The sequence below is a fragment of the Balearica regulorum genome, chromosome 12 (assembly GCF_011004875.1).
Source record: "Balearica regulorum gibbericeps isolate bBalReg1 chromosome 12, bBalReg1.pri, whole genome shotgun sequence".
Lineage (NCBI taxonomy): Eukaryota > Metazoa > Chordata > Aves > Gruiformes > Gruidae > Balearica > Balearica regulorum.
Window position 1 is genome coordinate 20,081,782 of NC_046195.1, and position 27,069 is coordinate 20,108,850.

Genomic DNA, 27,069 nt, shown 5'->3' on the forward strand with positions numbered 1-27,069 from the left:
TCCTAGTGTCCTGGCCCCCAGCCTGCAAAGACTTACACGTATTTTATTCAGAATGAAGTTAAGCAATACATAATGAACTTGTTCAGGCGCAGAGCCTAGATCTGTCACTTTAGACATGTTCCATATCCTTTAGGACTTCTTGAAAGACAGCATCTTTCTTGATGTTTGGAGTATGCTACTATGAACACTGTGCTTGTGTGGGACACAAGTGTATTGGTTACTCATTGCTGCAGGAAGTTTCAGCTGAAGGGCCTGGTCCTGCCTCGGCAGGCTGAAGTCCTTTGACTGGGATAGTCAAACTGGGGTGGGTGGTCAACCTGGTCGCAGACCGACGTCTGCACACAGGATGTGGAGGAGTTGCTGTCAGTCGCACATCGGATGTTTGATGTAACCCTTCTTCCCTCTCTACCTGAGCAGCCATGGGAGGCTCTGCAGAGGCACTGAGTGACAGACAGGAGGTAGCAGGTTGGGATAAGGAAGTCAGGGCACCAGGAACAGCAGGGAAAGGCCCTTGTAGCTGGAAGTAGATGGTATAACATGAGGAGTGAGGGGAGAGCCTTCCAGACAATCCACTCCCCAACACCATGCTTGGGGAGGGCAGGGGTGTTCCTGTGGAGACCCATGCTGGCATCCTCTTGTGACGGACTTCTGGGTAGGTTTCAGTGGGACGCAGAGGCAGAAGGCAGCAAAGGGCATGCCCTCCCACACCCACCCTGGTGCCACCCGTTGGGAGAAGCCAAAGGGGCTGCTCTGCTCCCCGAATCCCAGGTGATCGGGACAGGACCCCCTGCTCTGCTGCCCTCGCCAGGGGAGAGGCCGCAACTGACGGGCCACCTCCGAGCAGAGAGGTCTGCGGCTCTGTGGGTGTCCTGCCACCACGGTCCTGCAGGGAGCCCTGATGGGAGCCCTGAGGGGTCATCTGCAAGGACCTCTACGGGGAGCCCTGAGGGGAGCCCTGTGGGAAGCCCGTGGGGAGCCCTGAGGGGAACTCTATGGGGAGCCCTGCGTGAAGCCCTGAGGGGAGCCCTGCGGGAAGCCCCGTGGGGAGCCCTGAGGAGAGCCCCGAGGCGGCCGGCGTAGCCCGCTGGCGCCCCCCGACCGGCCGGCAACCGCGGTGCCTCGGCGGGGCGGCGCCGCCCGTTACCTGAGGGCCGAGGCCGCCCGACGGGACGGGGCGGGGCGAGGGGCGGGGCGGGGTGGTGGCCGATAGGGGCGGGCGGTGGCTCCCGGCGCGCGCCGCTCTTAAGGCGGTGCCGCGGGCTGTCAGCGGCAGAGGGCGGCGCGGGCTCGACGGCGGGGCCATGGCCGCCCTCAACGGTGCTGTGGAGAACGGGCAGCCTGACAGGAAGATGGTGCCGCGGCCCCTGCGGAGCCTGGAGGTGAAGTACACTAAGGTGAGCTGGTAAGGGGAGGTGGGTAGTGGGCTTTGCTGTGGTGTCGTTGATGCTTGGTGGAGTCAGGCTGGTGGTGAAGTGTTATTAATTTTAATATAAAATTTTCTCCATCATTGTCACTTTTATTTTTTCTTAATTTTTTCCTGCTGCCCTAGACAGTAGCCTTATGGGTGTGTAAGTGTGGCTGAGTGACTGGAGTGAGCAGGTGACTGGTGTTTCTAGGGGAGCTGCTGTTGCCCCATCTCTAAAGCCCAAGAAACCAATTTTTTTTTTAAGGGGGGGGGAAGCACTAAACTTGTGGTGCTGCCCCAGGTGCCCATGGGCACCTCTCCCTAGCTGTGTGGCAGGCCCTGGTGTAGATCAGCAGCTGGCCTGCTGTGTGAGGGCTGTGGTGCCATGCTGGCCTGTCCTGGTCACCCTGACAGCCATCTTCCCAAGTGCCCTGTGCAGCTCTCACAAACCCACCCAGTAAATGCTTTTAGCATCATGTTATTGCTCAGTGAAATTGGATTTGGATGAGGCAAGAAGGGGTTTATTGGTGAGGAAGCTGCTTGCCTAGGTTTTGTTCAACTGTCCTTGACCTGGTGTGAAGCTCCTCTGTGGTGGGGTGAAGCCCTGATGGGAGGGGGGTGTCAGTGCCAGGGGTTGAGTTTGGGCCCGGATGAATGCAGGGAGTGTGGAGGAGGGCCAGCGTCCTGCAGGACTGGATCTGGGGAGAGGGCTCTGTGATGGGACTGGTGCCACTCCACAACTCCTGAAGAGGAGTGGTGTTCACGCACGTCTTGCTGGTGGCTTGCTGTCCCAACAGAGCTCCTCCACAGCTCCTCTGTGGTATGAGGAGCCAGGCAGCAAGCCCACACAAACCCCCACCTCTCCTCTCCATCGAGCTTCCCTTTAAATGGTTGCTCCTGACCTCTCAGGCTTAACGGAAGGCTCCTAGGCTTGATAATTCTGTCCTTGAGAAGTGAGGCTGGTGTTGGTGCAGAGCTGAGCACCGCTGCAGAAATCCCTGCTCCCTAACACAGCCATAGCTCTGCGATAGCCAAGTTGCTTTTTGTTCTGCAACAGCCTGACCCGCTGTCTTGCGCAGTGGGGAAAATATCCCGACTGGTTATGCTGCTAGGCAGCCTTGACTGCCATAACTTGAACTATGTGGCTGGACTGAAAGAGCTGGAGGGCCTGAAAGAGTGTATTAATTACTGTTGTGTTTCTGTATTAATTCTGTATTAAATAGTAAAAAAAGCAGAACTTGAAGCTCATTCTCTTGCAGTGAGAAGGAGTAAACAGTGACAGCTTATCCAGTGAGGTGTTGATTTGAATTAAGCATCTGAAGTACTGAAACAGATTAGCAATTAATAGTAATCACTGGACTAGTTTAATTTTTAACATCCCAAATTTATCTACTTTTTCTTTGTAAGATAAACTTGTCATTTAGCAGCAAATTGGATCTGCAGCTGCTGATTGCAGAATGGCGTAATGCTGCACAAACAGCTCTTTCCTGTGTCCAAAATGGACACAGCCATTAGAGTTCTTAAACATCCAAATGTTCTGGTTTTTGTTATTTTTATTGTTGTGAACACTTTTTAAATACTCCTTCGGGATCTGATCCTGCAGCAATATATGTTTTAAAACATGCGTGTTTTAATTCTCTAGAGTTTTTACCAGAGACTCTGTGCATTAAAGGTATCAAGGTAGTCTCTTAAAAGTGGAAACCAATGTTAATTAAAAGTGTGAATTTGACACTTGATCTGATGCTCCCGGTGCATCTGAGAAAATAATGAGCAGCAGTCAGTTTTCATAAAGCTGCAAGGGGTTTTCTACAAGCTTTGAGTTTCACCAGATGTTTACAGCTGACGGGACACTTTCCTCTGCTTAACAGAGATTTTTATTTTTGGTTCTACCAGTTACAGGGCTAGGGGAGAGGGAAAATTTTCAACAAAGATCTTACTTTTAGAGCAGCTTAGTGCTTGTCATGCATGTGTGATGGAAGTGATCTGTCTGCAATTTGTGTCCCAAATCCTGGGTATGAAGCATGAATGGCTGATACACTCTTCTGTTTGATTTCAACTCCTGGCACCAAAGACTTGGGCTACGTGGTATGATTTCCAGAACGATGCCAGCATATATGTTACGCTTAAACATCCTGATCCTGTCATTCTAATTTTTCCTACTTATAGGAACATTGCTTTCCCATCCTAACTCTTTCACAGAAGTAATGTTGAATGCAGGGGAAAAACAGTCCTTAGTTTGTGAGCGTATACCTGATGCTGTAATTCTACAATTCCTGTCAAATCCTCCACATTTAAAATGTGGCTTTCTTTGTTAGTGAAACAAATGAAAACTGAAGTTAAAATGTGTTCTTTTCTTAAGAGATAATTAAAATGCAGTACTTGGATAATAGAGGTAGTTTGGGAGCATTAGTGTCAAGTTAATATTTCTAACACTTTATCTTTTCTTGTGACTTCAATTAGCACCTTTTTTTGGCAAAACTTTCTTTTTCTCAGCCTGTCTGAAACAGGTGGGTCCAAAAGTGCAGCTTCTATGCCAGTTACATCTTGGATGATATTTGCAGAAATAGTCAGGAGAAACTCCTTTCAAGAAAAAAGCTGCCCAAGGAAAGAAAACTATGACCCAAAGCAGTGGGAATTCCAAATGTAAGGGATGCAACATTAATCTCCTGGTGGTGTGTAAAGAATCATAAACAAGATTGTGAATGTGGATGACTTCCAAGTAAAAGTACTAGCTTACAGCCGCTAACAGGCTAGTAATAAAGATTACTTCATCTAATCTTACTTAAAGTATATTTATAAAATATAACACTGCCAAGTTAGATCACAGTGTGGATAAGAAGCATGTTGAATCAATTAATTGTATATAGGTATTCATGTTCTGTTTACAGTGAGTAACAACACTCTAGTATTTAATGCATTTTCAGTTACGCAACACTGGGACTGTTTGTTCTTGCTCTGGAAATGCAATATTTTGAAACACTTAAATCTTGTCATAGGCAACTCTGAGTGACGTGGGAGGCTTGATCTAGCCTGTGACAAGCCATAGTGGGGTAGAACTTACCCTCCTCCGGCCCGTGCTTGGGGAGGGCAAGTCTGCCCAGGGCAGAATATGAACAACCAAGTGATATTGTACACTGACACTTCATTTGTAGCATGTAACAAGGGGCTCCTTTTGCCTCAACCATACCCGTTTCTCTTGGTGTCTGCTTGCTGTTCCCATGGAGATGTATTTCAAAAACTGTCTGTTTCTTGTTGCCAGATTATGGTGTTATACTGTGTGGGCCCCATCCTCTGTCTTCCTCTGGCTCAAAACTAACTGGGTGCACGAAGGCTTTTTCGTCTATTCTCTGGCTCAGGTTCTGGTTTGGATAAATGCTGTCTGTATCACAAACAGTCTCCCTGGGAGAGAGACTGAACATGCTTGACCCTGCCATCAATGGAAACTGAAGAGCCTCAAGACCTTTGAGGAGTACTTGGGTTTTTTTGTATTGTCTGCATCAGTTTTTTCTTCTTTGTCTTCCCTGTCCTGCTCCCCTTGGTCTTTCTTCAGATATTTATTAACAATGAATGGCACGAGTCTACAAGTGGAAAGAAGTTCCCCACTTACAACCCTTCAACGCTGGAGAAAATTTGTGACATTGAGGAAGGAGACAAGGTAAGTGCTGTTGGAAAGGCAGTGCAAAAGACTGTTTCCAAGGGACTCCCATTTGTAGGGAAGCACACAGAGGAAAGCTGGCTTTTAACGACAACATACATCTGGCCAGACTGTGAGCTGAAGGTCTGGGAAAACTAGATGTGCTGTTCAAGAGTTACATGGGGTGGGTGGGATCAATTCTGTCCAACTCAGCAGAGTCACTTTCCCTGGTAGGAATTGTTTGCCAAACACTGTCAGAAGAATGAGATTCAGCCTCACTCTTGTGTTATAGACTGGAAGGAAGCAGCCAGTCTGAGGAAATAGCAATAATGGTGTATGCACATCCCTGACAGAACTTGGGCCTTGTGTTGGGAGCGGTTTATACACAAGCTGCACTGCTGCCTGTTGGAGACACGAAACTGGAACTCGCCCCTTTTAAACACAATCAACAAATAACCTGAGTGTTTGGGGAAACTTAAGCTGTCATGCAAACACTGCCCACTTTCTGCTAGAGATGTAGTGCTGCTTTTCTGACTAGTATCACAGGTTCTGGTCTCCTGCACAAATGTGGCAACTCTCAGTTAAAACCAAACTAGTATCTCTCAAGAACTTTAGTAATCCCTGGCCTTGGTGTGCTGTAGATTAGCCTGGGACATAACTGTTTGGGTTTGGTAACAGTCAGAGGTGAGGAACAATGAGGTGACACTTTGTGTCCAAAACAGCTCATGTATGGGGCAATTGGCCTGATCTATGGGAAAGAGCTGGCTTTTTGCAATATCTCATGGGAAGGTGATTCACAGCTGCTCTGCTATACCAGGGCTTTGGTTGCTCATTGCTGTGGGCAGTAAGTGATGGGCAGCGTGGGCATTTCTGCTTGTACTGTGGTATCTTTTTCTTGGTATCTAAGCTTGTCTTAACACTTGTGAGGCCCAGTGCCTGGTTTCCAGCCAGGCAGCTGCCTTGGGGATCCTTTCCTAGTAGGAGTGATACTAGTTGAGCAGGGGCAATGTGTTTTCAGGTGCTCTACTCTGTCAAGTACAGAGTCTTGACCCTTCTGGAGATGGGAGCAAACTTGCTTGGCAATACAAGTCTCCAGCCTGCATGCAAATAGTATGTGAGGTAGCTATTCTTTTTGGATGGCACTAAAGCAGCCTCTGTTAAGAGCTCTTGCCATGGGGGATCTGTGCATCCATGGGCAATTACAGATTAAGGCAGAACCAAACATTATGTGTTACTTCTTTATACTAACTGGGTAGGACACAACTGTGTTTAATTGCAGTGACATGTAAACAGTGGAGTTGAAGCTAACTCTGATGCAACTGTATCTTGCCAGGCAGAAACCATGACGTTGTTATTGTTCCCTAGCTAAAGTGTCTCCTCAAGCAGTTAGAGCATTACATGAGTATTTCAAGCCTGCTTCTTAATGACTTGGTTAAAAAATTTTTTTATGTAGAACTAAAAGGCCAGCTTTGCAGCTTGCCTCCTTGAGACTTGTCCCTGCCTGAATTCAAGGAGAGATTTCAGCTTCTAGCTTGCAGAAGAGTCACTATAAACCTTTCCTTGGGGCCAGTCAGTGGAGCCCTCTGCCCGTGGATACTCAGCATAGGTGACTGACTCCTCAGTGCATAAATAATTACAGGCAAGAATGTAAGATATCTGCAGCTTGTGTGATTGAAAACCTGCTCCCATCTCCAGAAGGGTCAAGGCTCTGTACTCTTCTATCCCTTTACATCATATTTGGAGAAAAAAATTATATATTTTTTTAAAGTAGGTTTTTGTGAAGGACTGAGTGGGACTAAACATGGATTAGTTAGTCATGTGTGAGAAGCATCCCAAACTAGCTGTTTGGCTACTGGTGATGCTTGACCATGCCTGCCTGCACAGCAGGCTGGGAGCAGGACTCCACTTCCCTAGCCCTGAGCAGAAACCCGCCCCTCCCTGGCCATGCAGAGTGTACTTAGCTTAGGCTACACATGAGGGGTGGGAATTTGGCAGCTGATATCTCAGTGATGACAATTTAGTCTGGTGCTGAAACTTGGCCAATGTTTTATGAGGCTAGGAGCAAAGGTTTTGTTGTTTTTTCTTTAGTTACAGAATTGCCCTTGATGGAATAGTTGAGTGATAAAGAAGTCTTGCGTGGAAAAAAGAAGCACTGAAAATAAAATTCCAAAGGATTCCACTGCATGCTTGGAGGCTTTTTGCCTCCCAAATAAGGGCTTAGTGTCCAAGTGTTTGCCAGGTTGATAATGGAGAACAAATAACTTTCTTCATTAGACTTCTGCCCCCCAGTGAATAGTGGAGCCCCAGAACTTCCACTCTGACTTGGTGTTACCATGTGAAGGCAAAAAATACTTGCACCATTGCCATTTCTCTGGTGCTGTGGATAACACTTGAAGTCAGGCTTTTTTCTTCTAGCAGCTTGTTAACATCCAGCAAAGACAGAGGGAAAGATGCTCCTTCCTCAAAGGAGTGCCCAGCTCAGCTGGTTGCCACAGAGTGTGGGCAGCAGGCCCACAGCTGTGACTGAGCAGACTTGATGCTGTGGAGCATCTGGCATGATCGTTTCTAAGCAGTTCACTCTCCCATGTGAATCTCTGAAGGGTTATAAGAGGGTTTTGTTCACAGGCATCCACTCCCACTTCAGACTGCAGCAACAGGCCGAGGTAAGAGACTGCAGGAGTATTACTCCCTACAGTATACTTGCAATGCCCTCTGTAATAGTTTTGGACACTTGAAGCTGTTAAGATGCTGGTTGAAACTTTAGTTCAAAAGTTACAGCAATTGCAATACATAGACTGTTTGTAGAGGACCTGCATGGGAGCAGGTCAGCTCTGAACCTCCTCTAACTGAGAAACTGTGGCATGCTTGTGCCCTCTGTCAGAAAAGTGCCTTTCCAAAGAAGTTAGTAATTTAATTGAAGAAAGATGGTCTCCACTGGATGTGCTCCATCCCTGGCATGTTTTCTTATCGGCCAAACCGAAGCAGTGTTGTGCACACTGAGCCTGAAGCAGAGCAAGGCTTTTTTTGCAGGTGTCTTTGCTACTCACAGAGCTAGTGGAATGATGGTCTCCACTGTGCTCTGCAGCCTGCTGCTGAGACAGGAGAGAGAAGGAGCAGGGTAGAAGCAAAGCAGCAATGAGCAGGACTTGAGGTAGAGGAGGAAGGTGGAGGAGGTAGCTTAGAACAAAGAATGGTGTGAGTTTGTTCAGGGGAAAATGGTATGCAGTTGTGTAACTGGGGGTTGTATCATAATGCAAACATCCAGGGTGGGTATGAAGGTTTGCAGGCATTTCCCAAGGCTATAATGCTTGACTTTGCAATCTTAATATTCTCTTAGTGGAGCTTTTTATGTAATACTCAGTAAATCTGTATATATCAGAACTGAGCACCAGGATGCACAGACCTCCTCCTCCTCCTCTTTGTGGTTTTGTAGACCACAGTGTGTCCCTGGCACCTTGACAGTTACGAGTCTTTTTGTCACGCATTGTGCCTACCTATTGCAACATGCCTGCAATGAACATGCCATTCAGACTCCACTAATGCCTAGTCATAACAGGATGGATTAAGAATGGCATTTCAGCCTTCCTGAAGAATTTCCTTGTTTTTGCTGATATCTCAGGCCTATTGAGGCTACACAGGCTCACAGGATCTCACTTGGTGGTGCTGCCCCTGAGGGTGTTTTGGGAAAGCCTTTTTGCTTGTGTGATAGTGACTGCAGTCTCTAAGCTGCTACATGTACCTGGTGTGCCCAAGACAACAAGAATGAAGGCAGCTAGTATTTACAGGAGCTGCAGCAGGGCTCAGGCGCTCCCATGTTTAGAAGATGGGGAAGATCTGAGCATGCACTGAAGTCCTCTACCAGCACAGCCATCTCATTCCTGTGAGTGCAAGAGTGGTGGGAAGTCTCTCAGTACCAAGGGCTTGCTGCATTGTGGCCTGTGCCACTGCAGACCCAATGCTCTGCACACTGGTGCTTCCAGCCTGGTCATAGAAGCTAATTAATTGCTGCTGAGGGAAGACTTGCCACTTTTCAGCTTGGCTCTTCATTGCAACAGGCAGGATGGGGAGTACATATGCACGCAGTGGCTGGTGGTGCCTCCTGGCCTTTGTGATGTGCCAGTTTAAATCCAGATCAACTCAACTGAAGTGAACTGTTCCTCCAATGGTTTCCCCATCAGTGCCCTTCTGAAAGGGTGGGGTTCTTTTCCTGGTAGTATAGGTCAGACTCTTTTAAAGCTGTGTAATCTTCTTGTAAAGAAAAGAAGCCAGATTTAGTGTAAGGTGCCATTTCAGTGGGTGACGACTTACTGTTTTCTCCATCAACTTTTGCTGTCAGAGGGCAAGATGTCTCCCCATAACACTTTTCTTGGTTGAGCACCACACACTTTTCCATGAGGGGAGAATGGCCAGACCCTGTTGGATCAGTGCAGAGGCTTACTTTTGTAATTTTATCAAGACAAGACTGGAGATAAGACACAAATGAGAGCAACTGGTGAAGTTCTATGAGGAACAATCAAGGCCTGAAACCCTCCCTCCAAGTTTTCCATCAGCTGAAGTGAGGCACGGGGTGTGCCAGACATTACATAGAGCAGGATTCTGTCCAAAGTCAGGGTGAAATAAGCTTTATGTATGCTTGGGGTACAGCCTTGGCCTCGTGGACGTTGATGGCAGTGTTCCCATTGACTTCATTGGGTCGGGAGGTTGCCCTTAGCTTCACTTTTTTTAATCAACGTATGTGGGAAGAAGGGAGGAGTCCAGGGCATACTGTGGCTAGAGCAAATTCATGAAGCTTCTCTGGGTTTGGTGGTGTGGGGAGAGGGAATTTGCTGCCCACCTGAGTAGTAACTTGGATAAATAGGATTAGATTTGGTCCAGAGTGTGGTAAAACAGAAGGGAGGGTGGCACCAAGTCTGTGTAGGTGAAATGCCTTTGTCGTAGCACTGAACAACAAAACCCTTCTCATCTGGTAGAAGTGTGACCTAGGATCTAAGAGGTTTTTTAGTGTGTTAACTGTTACTGGAGTGTGTTCTGGTGGGACTAAATGGTGGGATCTGAGTTGTGATTGTTCCCCTGGATAAAACTGATCTCTCTCGTGGGGGACTTTCCTTCCGACACTTGATGAGAGGAAGATGATTCACGCAGGCCAATGGCCTCTCACGCTTAGGGAAGCTGTAATGGGAACAGAAGTGGAATTTCATTTCTCCATCCTTCCTGAGTGTCACTTACATCCTGTATCAGCAGGAGCATGACTCTGGATTATTGTATACACAAACCAGTTGCATAAAATTGCCCTTGAAAGACACTATTGGTACTCTGACCCCAAGGTTGTTTATGAGCCCAGGACAAACCCAAAACTTATTGCAGGATTGGGTCCAAATTCAGGAGTAAAATGGAAATGGTTTTGTCACACAACTTGGTTTTAGCCACCACAGCCATCATCTAGGAAGCAGTATGATGGGATTTCTGTGCCATTGCCCAGCTCCTTCCTTGTAACCTAAGGTTTTCTTGTGTATGTGGCTGCTCTAGCCTGATGTGGATAATGCCGTGGAAGCGGCAAAGGCAGCATTCCAGAGGGGGTCTCCATGGAGACAGATGGATGCCCTAAGCAGAGGACGACTTCTGCACAAGCTGGCTGATCTTCTTGAGCGAGACAGAGTCATCCTGGCAGTAAGTACCGTGATTGATAAGCGGTGATAAACCAGCAACAGTTGGCTGATAACTCAGCTCCAACCCTCTGATTTTGCTGCATCCGTATCTACTTAATGTGTTTCTTTCCCTTTATGAAGGGCAGAAGAGTCCATGTAGGAGTCATGGCTTATCTTCCTCATTCTGCAGGATGATTTTAGGGGTCTTAGAAGAAGGCTGTTAGTTCTTCTGAATAGTCGACTTCTTCAAAACTTTAGCTAGCTATTGGAGTGATTGCAGATATTAATACTTAAATTTTCAAAGCAATAAACATATTCTTTCTTAGTTTAAGTCACCAATGTTCATAGCTGCCTCCCAGTTCTTATCTTAAAAAAACCAAAAAACCCCCAAAAAACCCAAAAACCCCCACAAACCACTACAACTGACTTGGTCCTTCTTTATTATAGAAATGCAAGGCCAGTTTGACTTCTCTGCAAATTGCTTCCCCTAAAATGGGGGGCTGGAAAGAGAATCTTTCTCTGCTGGATGTCATCCAAAATTTACAATGTGTGTAAGTGGGAACTGTTTCTTTCCCTACTGAATGTACTGGCTCAGGAAAATCTCTTTATAGTCATGAAGCTGTGTTAACTTGAACTTCTGCACTGAAGAACTATTGCTAATGATTTCCCATCCTATCCTGAAGGAGTCCTTCTGGTGTAGAACAAAGGGAGTAGGACCCAAGCTAGAATGTGCTGCAGCTGGTAAAGCCTTTAGACTCTGTGGGCCTTGGACATTGTTCCAAATGGTGCTCACAAATCCTAGCATCTCTCAGCTTAGAGCTGCTGTCAGTCCACACCTAAGATCTTGGACCTGCGTGCTCACCAGTTCAATGCTGTACTTCGGCTCTGCTTATCTTCAGGGGAATGGCATTTATGACATGAAGTGCTGTTAGATGTGTAAGTTCTTGAGCTCGTGTCCCACTGAGGTCAGTAGGACTTAACATTCATGGGATGTGCTTAGGAGCTTGTACTTGCATGACTGTTTTGAGCTGGATTTCTTTCCACAGCACAGTGTCTCTTAACTACCTGACAGCCTCCAGTTTCAGCAGAGCAAAACTGAAAAATCCAGGTCTGAGGGCAGTTCAGACCAGCAAATAAAAGGGAATAATAATAAAAAAAAAAATATACAGTGTGTGTGAGTACACTCTGTTCCTTTTCTGCTCACTTTTTGATGTGACTTCAGAGGACCTTCCTTTTTCCATAAACCAGAACACTCATTTCAAGCTTTCTGCTGCCCTTCTGATCTGGGAGGGCTTGTTTGGCATTGTTATTTTTACTGCAGAAAACCAGCCATGGCTGCCTTGGCTGCAGGCTAAGCAATGACTTATAAAAATCAGTTGCTTTAGCAGAGTGGATAACAATCCTAGTCATTCCAAGGGGAATGTCTGTTCGAGTGCTGTTTGGACCCTAATGTCTGTGGAAGATGACAGGGTATGACTTCATATGTAAACAAAGATGTTTCAATCTACCAAGGGATAGCACTTCCTTTATGGATGTGCTGGCCATTTGTGCCAATATCCCATTTAATGACCTGAGTAGAGAACAAAGCATTCACTGAGCTAATGTCCAGAACAGTGTGGCGGACACAGGCCCACACTGGACTTCATTTAGAGCAGCTCAGCACCAGTGCAGCTTTAGTGAAGCAGCTTCTCTCTTGCCTTAGTCTCAGCACGGATCTGAGCCCAAAGGTTACTTTATCAGAACTCTGGGGGAAAAAAAAAAAAAAAAAGTGTTTTCTATCATCCTGTGGACAAAAGAGGCTTTTCAGAGGTTGGTTTTAGGTCTATGAAGCAGAAAAAATAGCGTTCCAAATAAAAGGAAAGTGCATCTGAGTGATTTCAGTGACACCATCTGGAATCCAGAACATCTGCATTGAAGGGTCAGTTATGGTAAAGTTATGACACATGTAATTTCTGACCAGTGCCCCAGCCCACAGCCCTGTATCCCACCCACAGCCACCTTCTGGGGGTTCTCAGAAGATGCACTTTCATTGCAGTCACTGAAGAAAGCAACTTCTATATGCATTGGGGCTATTAGGTCTAGTCTCCCTTCTACCTTATTTGCATTAATGGGCTTGTTCCTTAAATATGAGGGGAGGGAAGGAAAGCCCATGTCTGCAGCACAAGGCAAAATAAAATTGAGGAAGAGTTTCTCTAGAAGTATTTTCTTAAGAAAAAAACCTCCACAACATCGACTTGTCTGACAGTGTGTGCAATTTGGTTTTTTCCAGACTCTGGAAACAATGGACACAGGAAAACCTTTTCTGCAGGCTTATTTCATTGACTTGGAAGGCTGTATAAAAACACTCCGATATTATGCTGGATGGGCTGATAAAATTCAGGGCAGAACTATCCCAGTGGGTAAGTTCCTTCAGACCCAGTTTCAAAGCTGGGATGGGATCAGCCTTGAGGGGGCAGAAAGGAAGCCTGCTGGGAGGGAGATGCATGGACAGGTGAGCTTCTGACAACCTGCAAAAATAACCTGCATTTCCTTTCTCTCTCAGGATGCATTTTCATTAGATATGTTTCAAGATTTAAACTAGTGGGAGAACAATGTGAATGCCTGGGTAGATCTTTGGAAGATAATGGATGGGCTATTTTGTTGCTTTTTTAACAGAGAAATCTTTTTGGTTTTAAATTAGACTAATTTTTAAAGAAAAAACTCCATCCCTTATAGGGGAGTTTATTCACTAAGTATCACTGAAATTAATTAAGGTGCCAGAGAGTGACAGGACAGAGGTTTCTAGGGAGAATTCTATGAAGGCAGCAGAGCTTGTACTGTCCTAGATGCCATAGGCATGGGGCAGAGGACTGATGTGGAATCCACCAGTGCCTCCCACCTCACTGACATTCCTACATCCCTGATAGTGCCAGCTCACAAATATTTGGAGAGATCGTGTAGTGCTTTTTCTTAACTTTTATTAAAAAGAAGGTCTGAGATGTTGACTCTTCTCAGGACCCAAAGCACTGAGCTGTTGGAGGGCCTCTGTCAAGTTTTATGATACTTGAAAAAAGTTTTTCAAAATGTTTTCTAGGCTTCAATGCCAGAGCAGTCACACTGCACTGTTGTGGCAGGGACAGAGAGAACACTTGGGCTCAGCTATATAAGTTCAAATATGGTTTTGGGGAGAACAAGTTATGACAATGGATGTTCATGTGGCACGATTAGCAACACGGTGTATTTTCAAAATCAGGCTGTTTTGACCCTGCATGTGGGTGATCACTGAGGCTGTGTGAAGGACAGGCACTGCAGGCAAAAATTAGTCACCAGAGGAAGGGCTCTGAAGGGCTGAATTAGTTCAACCTGTGCAGTCAGCAAAGGGAGTGATGTCAGTCACATAAACTGAGATCTGTCACCCTCATTCAGAGTAACGGGAAACTTTGCTTGCCTGGACACTGCTTGTTGGTCCTGATTTGAGATCACTTCCAAAAACTGTAATTAGAAATGTTCATGTCTTTTGTCAGATCTTCCCAATGAAAGTAGGTTTTCAGCAAGAATGAATTTGTAAGTAAAATCTCCTCCTGCTTTCTCTTTGAAAGAGTAATAGCAATATTTTAAGAGGAATGGTATTACTTTACTCCCGGAGTTTCATCTTTTTGTGATTTCTTACCAAAAGAGTAATTCCTGTAACACGGAATATGATTCCTGTACAAAATAGGTTTAAAAACTCTCCCCCTCAGGGAAACAAGTGCCTTGCTTCTTTCAATGAGACACGATCTGAATGAAATTTCTACGTGCTTTTCAGTGTGGTAGGGAGTTATCCTCCACCTTAGCCTCAACACAGGGAGACTGCAGAAGGAATTGAACCCCTGGTTTTGAAAGGGTCCAGTGTGAATGTGAGCAGTGTTTGGGTTTTGAGCTAACACAAGACTTACTCTCAAACAGATCTTCATACACCTGGAGTGTCCCAGAAGCATGAGTTAAGAACAGATATAGAGTTCTTTGTCTAATATGGTTTTAGTTCTGTCCCCAACTTGTTAGTGTGCAGTCATCTTACTCTCTTTCTGTAGAAGCAAGGATTTTGACCGTTCTACGTTTCTTTATTCTTTTGTCTTGCAGATGAAAATTTTGTCTGTTTCACCAGGCATGAACCGATGGGTGTCTGTGGAGCTATAACTCCAGTAAGTAGCAGTGATGGTGCCCTGCATCTCCCTTAGAACTGGAAGAAGTACACGTGCACTCCCCATCTTACACTCTAGCCATTTGCTTCCTAGTTAAGTACAGCTGTTCTGCAGGGAACTCCCATCTCAGTTGCCTGATGTAGTTTCTTGGTTTACCCCCATGCCAATTGCTCTTGGCAGCACAAAGTCCTCTGCAGTGGAAGGGTGGGTCTCCTAATCAGATGCTCTGTTCCTCTCTGAGGCTGACACCAGTCACCAGAGACCAGCCAGAGCTCTCTGACTCTTCCGCTGCTGGGACAACCATCTTTTTGCTGCCTAGTGCTGATGCATAGTTTTGAGTTTTAAATCATATCCACTATTAATAACCCCTAGCTGTTCTCTGAGCTTTCTGTGATTAAATCTCACTGAATAGAGTTTTCTTTTCCTTGAGGTCTCATTCTCTGCTGAGGGGACAGTGTAGCTAGTTCTTGGAATACCTCCAGTTTTAGTGTGTGTTGCTTGCTCTGTTTAAACAGACAGCCAGGAAGACTTTACAGCTACGTGGGAGACATAGTTTGTTCCTATCTGGTTGTAAAATGCTTTGAATGTGGTATTCTACAGGCCATGAGGCAAGTGGTGGTGTGCCAAGATTCTCTGTTTGCATAGTTGGATCAATAAGAGTCCATGGAAGATTTTTACCTTTGGGATAAGTTTATGTGAGATAGTGAAAGAATGGGGTATTGGATTTGCTGGACCCTGGGAATACCAGGTCTGGATCAGTTCCCAAAGACATCAGTTCACAAAGCAATGTAACTGCTTGTGAGCAACTAGAATTTGTGACTTAAGACCAAACCATCAGATTCCTCACACTGATCACCAATTAAAAGGTATCTTCCTGTCACATTTCAGCCACTTTTGGCACTCAGCAATGCTCTTGGAAACTATTTCTTTAAAAGCCTACATGTAGGATGCTTTGGAGGGCCACTGTAAAGGGGAGTAGTGAGACTTCTAGTATTTCAGGTTGACCTTACATCAGCAATAAATACAATACAAAGTACAGAACCAAATCTGACTCAAGTTCAACACTATGTTTGTAAAAAGGATGATTGGAGTCAACAAACCACATCTGTCTTCAGTTCACTTAGAACAAATCCCCTTCAATTTCTTTTCCCCAGTTTGATCTCTAACACCAACAGTCTGTGGATTTGTATATTCCTACTTGATTCAAAGAGTTTCTGTCAGTATTCTGCATGTGTCTTCCTAGAACAATTAACAATCCTCCCTTTTTCCTGTGGGTTGACTATATTTAAACCAATGTTCTTAGCAAAGGAAGTTTCTAGAAGGTGCAGCATATGACTGACCTTTATCCCAAGGTGATATCATGAGGCAGCCCTGGAGTCCTTGACTGTTATTTTCACCAGCCGTTCTACAACGGAAAGCTCCTGATGGAGTTATGTGATGCTCTGAAAGTGTAGAAAAGTAGTGTAAGTGTGGATGGCTCAAGCTGCAAACTCAGGCCTTCAAGAAGGCTTAGGAGAGAAAGACAAATGGGCAAATCACGGGATGTGGCCATTGGAGAAGATCACTGAAATGAAACAGGTCTGGGAAAGGGGAAGAGGCAAGTTGAAGAATAGTGCATTAGAGTATGTTCTGCTTTATCTTAGGGCTGCTGGGTTAGAACAGAACTCATCTCTTAAAAGCCACGCTGCTAATTTATTTGTAAGTGTGAATTTGTGGATTCCTAACATATTTGGCTTCTTTGTTGATAGCTGAAGGCCCTTGGCTTGAGTTTTGACAAGAAGTCCCCTTACTGTTGGCCTGCTTCCATCACCCCTAAAGCAGCATTAATTATTTTTAATGAACAAATCCTTTCTGCTGCCAAATGACCTTTCTGAGATTCAGTGTGAGCTAGATTTTCCAATTCTTGCTTAGGCTCCAAGATCTACAAATACACATGACCATGAAAGAGATTAGCAAAGAGGAAACTGATGTGGACTGGTTCCTAATTCCAAATAAGAAAACTAATCGGAAAGGAGCAATTTACAATTTGAAGGGAGTGTAAGACCTCCCCTGGATTCCCATGACTGAACAACCCATTGCAGTTTCCTAGTTATAAACCTGGAATCAAAGGATATTGTATAACTTCTAACTACTCAGCCAATACCTAAGACAGAAAAATGAGTTTTTTCAATCAGCAATTGCTTGTCATTCCCCCACATAAGGGCGTTGTACAAGAGCGATATATCAGAACACTGCCTCTGACATGACTTCTGTGAACAGCCAAAATCCTATACAAAGTGTGATCAAAGTCCTGTAAAGAATGAGATCACATCATGCAGAGATTTGTCCAACTCACAAGGATTAGCTTGAGGACAGCCAGCAATATTTCGGATCTCAGCGGGAAATCAAGGAAGTTATACTCTGTAGTCCAAGCAAACACAGTATTGTAAGGAGCTACTTCTCTTTGTGGCTGTCCTCCCAGTTGCTTTTTTCTTACCGGGCTGTGTGAAGGTGGGGAAAATGCTGCGTGGAAGTGAGTGGGTGACTGTGCCAGCCTGATCTGACCAGCCTTGTGTTCTCACAGTGGAACTTCCCGTTGCTAATGCTGGTTTGGAAGATGGCACCAGCACTGTGCTGTGGAAACACTTTAGTTATTAAACCAGCTGAACAAACTCCTCTCACATCACTGTACGTTGGCTCACTGATCAAGGAGGTAAGGAAATCTGAACATTCTATCTAGGTACTGTTCTTTTAAGGTCATAAGCAAGACGGTATCTTGAATTTGCGGTGTAGGTTTTTACGTTTTAAAGACGTTAAAGCCTCACAGAGGAAAGTGAGAACAACCTCTGTGTTCAGTCTTTTCTTTCAAAGGCCTTCATGACTGGCAGTGGCCACCTGGTGGGTAGCAAAGATCACAAAACCTGTAGGTTTTTCTCTTTTCTCAGGAAGCTGCAAAGAGAAAAAAAATGATGCTTTTATTCCTCTGCCTTGTCTTCCCATCTCCCAAATGAGGGAAAGACTACTGCTCAGTTTTATTAGACAATAGGACAAAAAACCAGTGTGATTAGACAGCAGTGTTGTCTTTGTACCATTTTTAAGTGGGATAGTTCAACCAAGACAGAGTGCCATGGCAAACAATTCTTCATAATTTCTGTGGTTCGTACAACACTTTAGCTAAAGCCAACTCGTTACTGACATAAAGGGAAGATCATAGGTCGGGATTTCCAAATGTTGGTTTAGGGCTTGTCAGGTAGAATCTCAGCTGCCCTCAGATGTATTAATCATACTGAGGTGGTGCACAGTACCTTCCAACACTGGTCAGTACATCAGCTTCCTAATGTCTACGTACGTGACTAATTGTAAGGAAAACTAAAAGGGTGGTAGATATGCTCTTGCCTTTCAGCTGGAAAAGTCTGTTAGGCTCAGTCAAATGATAATGCTGATTTTGTCTGTTCTTGGCTTAGTCTGGGAGAAAATAGGAGGATACATTAATAATTGATACTTAGGGCTCCTCCATCAGGAAAGGCAGTGCAAAAATACTACCATTAAGTATCTTCTGCAATTAATGACTTAATAAGATTACACAAGATGAGTGATCAGAGGGTCCAATTGTCAAGACTTCTAGTTAGCCCTGCCACAGCACTGCTTTTTTCACTCCGACATACAGCTCCCCGAACACAGGCATACCGTTTCCCCGAAAAAACATTCCATTCTGGTGAAATTAATTTTTTGAACTGAAATTCTAAGCTGCCTGTTTCTCACACTTGTCCTTCAAAGCAGAAGTGTAATTAGAGCAGAATAACTTTATTTGAAGATACTCCTTTCTCCAGCCAAAATTAGCTAAATTCTTTGCAGTTTTTCAGAAGAATAAGTTAAACTTTTTTTTTTTAATCTTTAAAAGGATGCAGGAGATGTTAACACACAAGCAAACTATGTGTTAAGCTCAATGAAATAATATTGAGCCAATCAAAATATTTTGGCTTTCATTTTTGCTGAAAAACAGAAAAAACTTTTTGGCTCAGAGTGACCTGAACCAATTTTTTGTTTCCTTGTGGCTTTGCTGCTGACTCCAAACACCATTACTTGCACAGTTTGACATGCAATATTTTCTTGAAAACTCATTAGCCAAGATGCAAACTCTATTAAACTCACTTTTATCATTGTTACGCCTATAGAAGAAATCAGACTGCCCTTCCAATTTATGAAAAGAAAAAATGGGGGGAGAAAAATCTTATGAAGATATTTTTTGCCAGATAGGGCACGAGCAATTGCTTTGATTTTTTTCTGTATTAGAAAGGAGCAACTGCATTTATTGAGATTTTATATTAAAAAGCCACAAGAAATTAAGTGAATGTTTGATATCCTGCAATTCTGTTGTTAGAAAATGCAGGGAAAACAACCTTGTGCAATCAGTAGTAGGGGATGGCTAGCTTAGAAGAGCATAATCCTTGAAACTCTTGTTTCAGGAAATAAAAACAGACCCGTAAGTCCCGCACTTCTACTCACACTAGAATTTCACCTAAAGTTTTGCCATTTGTCTCTTTTGGCAAAATTACTACTTGGCTAATCTAGGTTGTAAATGTGGTGGAAACTGGCATATGTCTGTTACCATCTGCTCTTGTATTCCTGTTTTATTAGCCCCATCATCTAGTGAGGTTTTACTGACTCCTTAATCCCTCTGGCCCCTGAAGAACCACAAATGTCAACCTTTGTTCAAAACAAACTTTCATTCAGTTACCCATTGGCTCCAGCTGCACAGCAGTAGCTGGGGGCCAAGTTTGGCCAAAAGACTCACTCTCTTTTGACTTGAAACTGGGACTCCTCCAAGAATTCTTACTGAAACTTGGCATTTCCTAAGCATGGCTGTTACTTTCACCCACGTCTATTCCAGCTGGTAGCACGCAGCCATGTTACTGGAAAGTCTGGGAAATGGTGAAGTATCTGGTGTGGGCTCCTTATCTGCCACTTGTAATTCTTAATTGCAAGGAATATAGTGCAAGTAATTCAAGCTTCCTGAGAACTGAACTCTCAGGAGTGCAGATCAGCTCCAGAGCGCTCAAAATCTCTCTACAGAGCTGTATTTAACCTCTGTTTTAGGTGGGTTTCCCTCCAGGTGTGGTGAACATTGTGCCAGGCTACGGCCCCACAGCTGGAGCTGCTATTTCTACCCATCACAGCATTGATAAAATTGCTTTTACTGGATCAACAAAGGTAGGTGACAGATTTCTCTTAAAACACCTGCTCTTCCTCTTTGCATTCTCTTCTAAAACTGCCATCCGTGTAAGACTGGACCGATGAAATGTCAGTGATTTCTGTATAGCAACATCATTTTCCATCACGTTCCATGTAACAGGATTTCTCAGAAGTGTTTGGGATTTGTCTAATTCAGGTCCTTGTGCTTGTGATAATCTCACATCTCTGTAAGCTGAGTTTTGCCAAACTGCCACATTTCTGTAAGAACTGTAAGTAATAGATTCTCTGACATGAGGTAAGACCATCTCCGGGGAGGCTAGCAGTGACTTTACATCATGTCATTGACCTGATGGAGCTTCTGGGCAAATTTGCCTGCCAGTCCTGCCCGGCAAGTGTGTGCAACTGGAAAACATGTCAGTCAGAGGCCTGAACAATTCTTGGTCGGCTTTATTTACCTCTGAGGAACTAGGACTTAAATAAAAACATGGCCCCGTGCCCGAAGCTTCCTCTGCTGACGTGGACGGGATTAACATTTGAGCTTCTTTTGAGACCTGCACAGTAAGGCACCTTCTATTCAGTTTTTTTTCCTGTAAATAGCTATGGCTGCCTTGCTTAGGAGAGGGGTGGAAGCGAGACCTCTGCGCTCTCAGACACCTACAGCTGTCCTCTTCTGTACCTACGTGGGGGGAAGGAGCGCATGGCTTGGCCTAGTCCATGGAATTGAGAACAGCTGTGACATGCAAAAACATATTTGTCTCAGTAATCACTGCTGCAAATTCTCAAACAAAAGCTTGCTTAGAAATGTGAACGTTTTTCCACTCATAGCTCTAGATTTTTCTTGCAATATATACACACCCCCAAAGAGAGGCAATGAAGAAGGGAATGGAAATGCTGATACCAATGAGTGCAGTTGAGGCAAACACTGTCTCTTCTATTTCTTTGAATAACATGATTCTTTTGAGCATTTGCTGAATTCATCCATCCTTATGTCTATCCTTACAATTGCAGAGTGTAATCTAATTGTATAATGCTGACAAATTACCTTGAATGGTATTCTTGGTCAGTAAAGGTAACTCACTAAACACTCAGAAGCTGCTGCATTTAACAACACTACCATCTAGTGGCTTTGTGTACATCCTGATTGCTTCGCTTATCCCATAGGAGAAGGTGTGTTAAGCCTGTTTCTGTATAGGGATCATGGAAACAAACACGAACACGAAAAAGTAAAAGTTCACAATGAGCTTTTACTCTCTTGATAGTTGGTCTAATCTAGGAGTTTACCCAGTTACATGCTTCTCTCCAAATCCTAGATCAGAAACTTTTAGCCCAGATGAGACACTGGCTGTGTGAAAACAATAGAGCTTATAAACTCATCCAGCCCACATGGATCTGTTTGGGTTTTTAATGAAAAAGGAGTATCCAGTGGATTAGGGCCAGAAGGAAAGTCTCAGCTGCCTGAGCCCATAGGCAAAAAAACTCCTATAGATGCTGTGCTTGTCTTCCTAATCCATGGGTGTGCAGGAAACACCGAGGGAGACAGATTCTTTGCTAAGGCATGTGTAATTTAGAAGTGTTTTCTTCCTCCTCCACCCATCTGTGATTTCAGCTGCATCTCTGCAGTATTTGCAGCATAATGCTACTGTTTCTGAGCCAGGAAGTGAAGCTAATTCAAAATACATTTTGACTTAGTATTTAAGCCCCAGCTTGGACTCAGTGCCAGCCTGGAAATACTGATCTTAAACTCCACGAGACTTTTCCCATCTAGATTTCTTGCTTTCCCTTAGTTTATTAACTTATTTAGTTGTCGTGGTTTAGCCCCAGCTGGCACCTGAGCACCACGCACAGTTAATAAACTAAACATAGTTTATTAACTTATAAACTAGCTAGCTTGTAGTAATGCCTCTTGCGAAGCTATGTGTATTTGCAGTAGGGTGCATCATTTATTTCTGCTGTCTCTAGGACTAGGCTGCTGAGTGACTAGAGGTGATCTGTAGAGCTAGGTTCGGGAGCCTTGCTCGAGTTACAAAGACAAACCATGAGAAATGCAGACCTAGAACTGCCAGCCAGCTGCCCCATGCTTTCCTTGCTCACAGTTCCACTCTAGGGAAACAGTATTTTTAGGCAGAAATGAAGTTAAGATTGCCATGTGCAAAGATAAAATACAAGAAAACCAGTTACAAAATGAGGAAATTCAAATGTAAGGTCACACTTAAAACCTCCCCCATCTTAACAACTGAAGATCCTAAATAGTTTTAACTCACACTGTTTCTAACAAAATTGGATTACTAAATGATTCTGATGCTTGATTTATGCTGCTCTTGTGAGGAATTCCATTTTTTAAAACAGAAAGAGAAATTGCTGGTTTGGTGTTACCAGTATAAAAAAGAAATAGCATGGTCAGTCAGAATTTGGGGAAAACATTTGATAGGAAACATTTCCTCTCTGGGGGAAAAAACCCTTAGTTTGACATTACTTTGATTAAATTCTGGAAGCAGAGTAAGTCCTTCTCTTCAGGAGAGGGTGGCCAGATAAATTCCACCAGATCGTCAGAGCAGGTTCCTGGGCAGAAAGCACCACAGCAGAGCTAGATGGATTTTGTCTGTTGATATCCTCAGGTATTGCCTTGGAAGGAACATGTCTCAGCTACTCTTGTGTGTGGAGCAGCTCAGCCTAAACTGTCAGAAAGAAGTAGTTTTCTCCTAAATGTCAAAATCACCATGTGGCTTTCTGGTATGAGATAAGAACACTGCCTTGGCAAGGTCTACCCTAAAAAGTCGAATTCCCAATTTTTAAAAGTAAAATTCGTAAACCTTGGAGCCCCATTGATTGTCAGTGTTGCTCAGTAGCCTGCACTGGGTGGGAAATGCCTTGTTCTGCAGTTCTGAGTAGCAAATAACTTCAGGATACAGCTCCTGTAGCTTTCCCACATAGCTCATCCTTTCAGATCTGCCTAAACCAGACATTAATTCTGGGGCTGGTTTAGACCCAACACAGCGCAGCAGTAGGAAACTCAAACCATTTAAGGATGCTACCCCTGACTTCTACATGCTTCAGCTACTCACCAGACTCTTCTACCCTTGTTAGCATCACACTTGGCACACTGAGTTAAGACTTTCAGGGGAAACAGCTCATGTCCTCTTTCTATCTCAATGCTACAGGTTGGAAAACTGATCAAGGAAGCTGCTTCTAAAAGCAACCTCAAAAGGGTGACATTAGAGCTTGGAGGGAAAAACCCCTGCATTGTGTGTGCAGATGCAGACTGTAAGTATTGGCTGCTGCGTTTATTTGCTGTAAGAGACTACGAGCATGGTGCTTTTTGCATGCCTCTGCTGTCCTCTGGCAAATTGGTGTTTGCCACTGCATCCTCCACAAAGGCTGGAGGAAACCCATGTCCAAGAGGAGGATGCACTTCTGCTTCGCTGGAGCTCATGCCCAGGACAGGGACCATTCCCATGGCAAACAAGCAGACCATTATACTGTTGCCTTCCCTGAGGATGGCTGCAGTTGCAGTTACATCTTGCATTTGTGTGTGTCTGCTGTCATGGTGTTTTCTTTTTGGCAGGCGGTACTGCAGAGCCTGAGCCAAGCAGTGGGGAAAGCAGTTTTCTAAAACGCAGCCCCACTGCAGGCATTCCAATGACAGCAGAGTTTCGTAGGACCTGATTTAGTCAAGCCTTCATCTCTATCCTGGGGGTCTGCAGGACTCATTTTGCATGTTCTGTTGTGACTTTGTTGCATTAGTGAGTAGTGCTAGGTGATATGTGTAACCTGTGACCACCAAACTGGTTGGAAAATTCTGTTTGGCTTGGGGAGAAAAATCTCCACTGTCCTGCACAGCAGAGGTTAGCACCCAGAGGTATTTGTGCCATCTGCTAACAGTGAGCATTGCAAGGACCTAGTCTGAGCACACTGCCTTCTAAACAATCACTACTGAAACTAGTCTTCAGAAACCAATGCATGGTATCTAGGAATCCACATCTGAATTCCCACAGCAAGAAAAACTGGTTACTGCCCACAGTGAATCCTCGTGGAAGAAAGTATCAGGAGCTATGGCAAACTAGACCTTGAGACAAAAGGCAGGAAGGGGGTGGAAATAACGAGATCTGGTTTGGGGGCAGTATGAGGCCTTGTGAGTGCCTTCAATGGGTGTGGATCCTTGACAGCATTTTTTAAGGAGGCTTTCAAAAGAGAAGGGAAAAAACAAGTCTGGAAACACTGGAAGGCTGAAACTGTGCATGTGGTAACACTTTTCCCTCCTGGGCCGTGTTGCAGTGGACTTGGCAGTGGAATGTGCCCATCAAGGCGTGTTCTTCAATCAAGGGCAGTGCTGCACGGCTGCCTCGCGAGTGTTTGTGGAGGAGCAGATATATCCGGAGTTTGTCAAGCGCAGCGTGGAGTATGCCAAGAAGCGACTTGTTGGAGACCCCTTTGATGCCAGAACTGAACAAGGGCCCCAGGTAACTGTGTGCCTGAGCACAGTTGTTCTTTGGGTTTTGGTTGTGTTTTTGTTTAATTTTCCTCGTGTAAATATTATTCTTACGAATATGGTCCCAGCAGAAGTGCCGAGGGGTGAGTAATGTATCATGGCTTTATTTTTCTCTTTATTTTAAATACCAATTAATCACAACTGTTGAAATGTTATGTTGTAATTTTTTTAAACACAAATGTATTTAATTCACTTCTTATCCAGCTTTATGGAAGGGGCTGTTTCCCTGGTACAGTAACATAAAGCATGTATGAGCAATAGCAACATGCAGAAGAGTGCAGCTGCAGAAATGGCCATTCAGCTACTTGGCTCTGTCGGTGACGACAAGTAGTTAGAGCCCAGGGAGTCCCGAGTCCCCACTTTCCCTCTCCTCCCCTGCCCCCTCTCTGATCCTTTGGAGAGGTTTCAGCTGAATCAGGAGGAAGAACCATGCCAAGCTGCTGTCATGACCAGTCTTGTCAATGCTTCCAGAGCCTTCCTCTTATTTTTTCCTTCCAAAGCAACCTGAGCTGTGGTGGAGAGCACTGGAGGAAAATGATCCTTGGGTCCAATCTTCTAACAGGGCCACTGTTTGCTACCAAAAATAAAGGGGGAATTCCAGAAATCTATAGCTTACGCCTCCTGTTCTCAGTACTGAGCTGTGAGTACTCCTTGATGCTCTACAGGATCCCTCAGAGAAGGGATGCCTGTGGGGACATCTGCCTCCCCTTATCTGGATCTAGGCCTATTTACACATGATTCATGCATGACAAAACCTCATTGCATGTCCTCGTGCATGGGGAATAAGATGATGTACATCCCTTGTTTGTGCTGGGGCTACATCTAACCCTGTAACTTGCCTAGAAAGAGATTTCAAACTGCTCAGCAGTCTTGGGAAAATAATTCCATGCTGGAACTTGCTTCAGTAGAGATGAGCTGACCCTCAAACTGTTTCAAGGTCTGCTCTTACCTTCTGTTTTCTACTAAGGGCTGTCAGCTTTTCAGGTTTCTTCAGGTTTTGGTTTGTTGGGGTTTTTTTTCTTTTTTCTCTTAATGCAACATCATCCTAAACCTTATCCAGCAGTAGCAGTAAGTGAGCTGCATTTATAGTTGGTCCCATCAGGACCACCTTCACCTGGCTGCTCTGACAGAGACCATTGATTTCATGAGAACAGCCCCTGCAACCATAGGGAGTATGATTTTTTTTAAAGGGTTTTAAAGGGTGAAACACTCTGCAGTGAGCAGAACATGTAGAACTGGGCCGCTTATTTCAGTTCATCCACACTCCCAGCTCTTGCCAAGCTGTCAGAGCACGTCCCAGTGAGCACTATGGCAGAGCACTATGTTCTGATATCACTGCTGTGGCTTAAGGGAGATTCTTTGCATACAGAGCTATAATTAAGGGTAAAAGCCAGTCGGAATAGCAGAGTCTGGTCAGATTTTAAATATGGCCCATCTGTCCTCTTTCCCTGTTCTGGCTTACCTGCTACACTTAGCTAGGAGAGATAGCACCCCCCCACACACACACCTGAACTTCTGTGCATGCTACTGCCAAGCCCAAGATGGGAAGGTGTTGAGAGAGTGGGAGGAAACTGTTAATCCCAAAGCTTTCATGTGGCTGCCAGTGCGAAGGAGCAACCACTTCCTCTGCAGATATAGTTGCTTGCTGTCTGCAGCCTATGCTGTAAGACTCAACACACAGAAATTCAAGCAGAAGAGAAAAATGATGCAGTGTCACAAAGGCTTAAAATACCTTCAAAAGTAGCAAAGATTCACACCTGCCCACAAGTTACTGTTCAAATGTGAAGCTTCCAGATAAAATTTTTCCCCTGTTCCTGAGGTAACCTGCTCTGCTGTGAGGGTTTTTTTATCCTGAACTGATGGACAAGGGAAGAATTACCAGGAAAAAGAATCTTTCTTCCTTTTCATCTCTCCTCGTCAGACCTCAGTTGATTCAAGTCATTGTTTTATTCTCCTGTGGGCCAGATTGAACATATGCAACAGCATTACAGCAATGGTCCAGGTGCTGCAGTGTAGACCTTGTTCTGGGATGATCACTGGCTTAGAAACCAAGAGTGGGAAGGAGTTGGAGCCAGCCCTTAGGCTGATGGTGGTCGTGGCCTATGATCTTTTTGGTCTTACGTCAGCTCCAAGTGCTTGTAGCCAGATGACAGGACTGGAAATTTATACCGAGTTCAGAAAGCATAAAATAGGAAAGCCTCTGCAGTCCAGACTTTGAGCTAGTGCTCTGTGAAATCAAGCCACACCACGGCTGAGCATAGTGCTCTAAGTAGCTGCTGAAACAACCTGGAGCAGGACAGCATGGGGTGACAGACAATACTCCTCCACGAGAACTTAAAATTGATGTAAGCTAGTACTGGAGAAGTGGTTCTGTCTGCAGCTACTTGTTCCTATGTTGCACTGCACGTATGAACTAAATTGGGGAACTGGCTGATTTGGGACTAATCCAGCCTTTTTGGAAGTGGGAAGAAAGATTTTACTCAAGTCAGTCCCCTGATGTGAATTACTGTGCACTGGCATGGTTGCTCATGGCCTGCATGTGGGGGAAAAGATTGTCAGCTGCAGTA

The 27,069-nt window shown here is 44.7% G+C and overlaps 1 protein-coding gene across 2 annotated transcripts in view; it reads left to right on the forward strand.

Moving 5' to 3' along the window:
* Positions 1-1,212: 1,212 nt before the first annotated feature.
* The window catches only part of ALDH1A3 (aldehyde dehydrogenase 1 family member A3), a 36,688-nt gene continuing 10,831 nt past the window's right edge, over positions 1,213-27,069 (forward strand). Inside the window, exons 1-9 of one of the 2 annotated variants that reach the window (XM_010308095.2) lie at positions 1,213-1,394; positions 4,956-5,060; positions 10,566-10,706; positions 12,954-13,083; positions 14,783-14,844; positions 17,408-17,536; positions 19,921-20,034; positions 23,175-23,277; positions 24,289-24,473. In XM_010308095.2, the coding sequence (XP_010306397.2) occupies positions 1,302-1,394; positions 4,956-5,060; positions 10,566-10,706; positions 12,954-13,083; positions 14,783-14,844; positions 17,408-17,536; positions 19,921-20,034; positions 23,175-23,277; positions 24,289-24,473 (1,062 nt within the window). In that variant the 5' untranslated portion in view covers positions 1,213-1,301. The remainder of the gene's footprint in view (positions 1,395-4,955; positions 5,061-10,565; positions 10,707-12,953; positions 13,084-14,782; positions 14,845-17,407; positions 17,537-19,920; positions 20,035-23,174; positions 23,278-24,288; positions 24,474-27,069) is intronic. The other variant, XM_075763936.1, reaches the window with a different exon arrangement.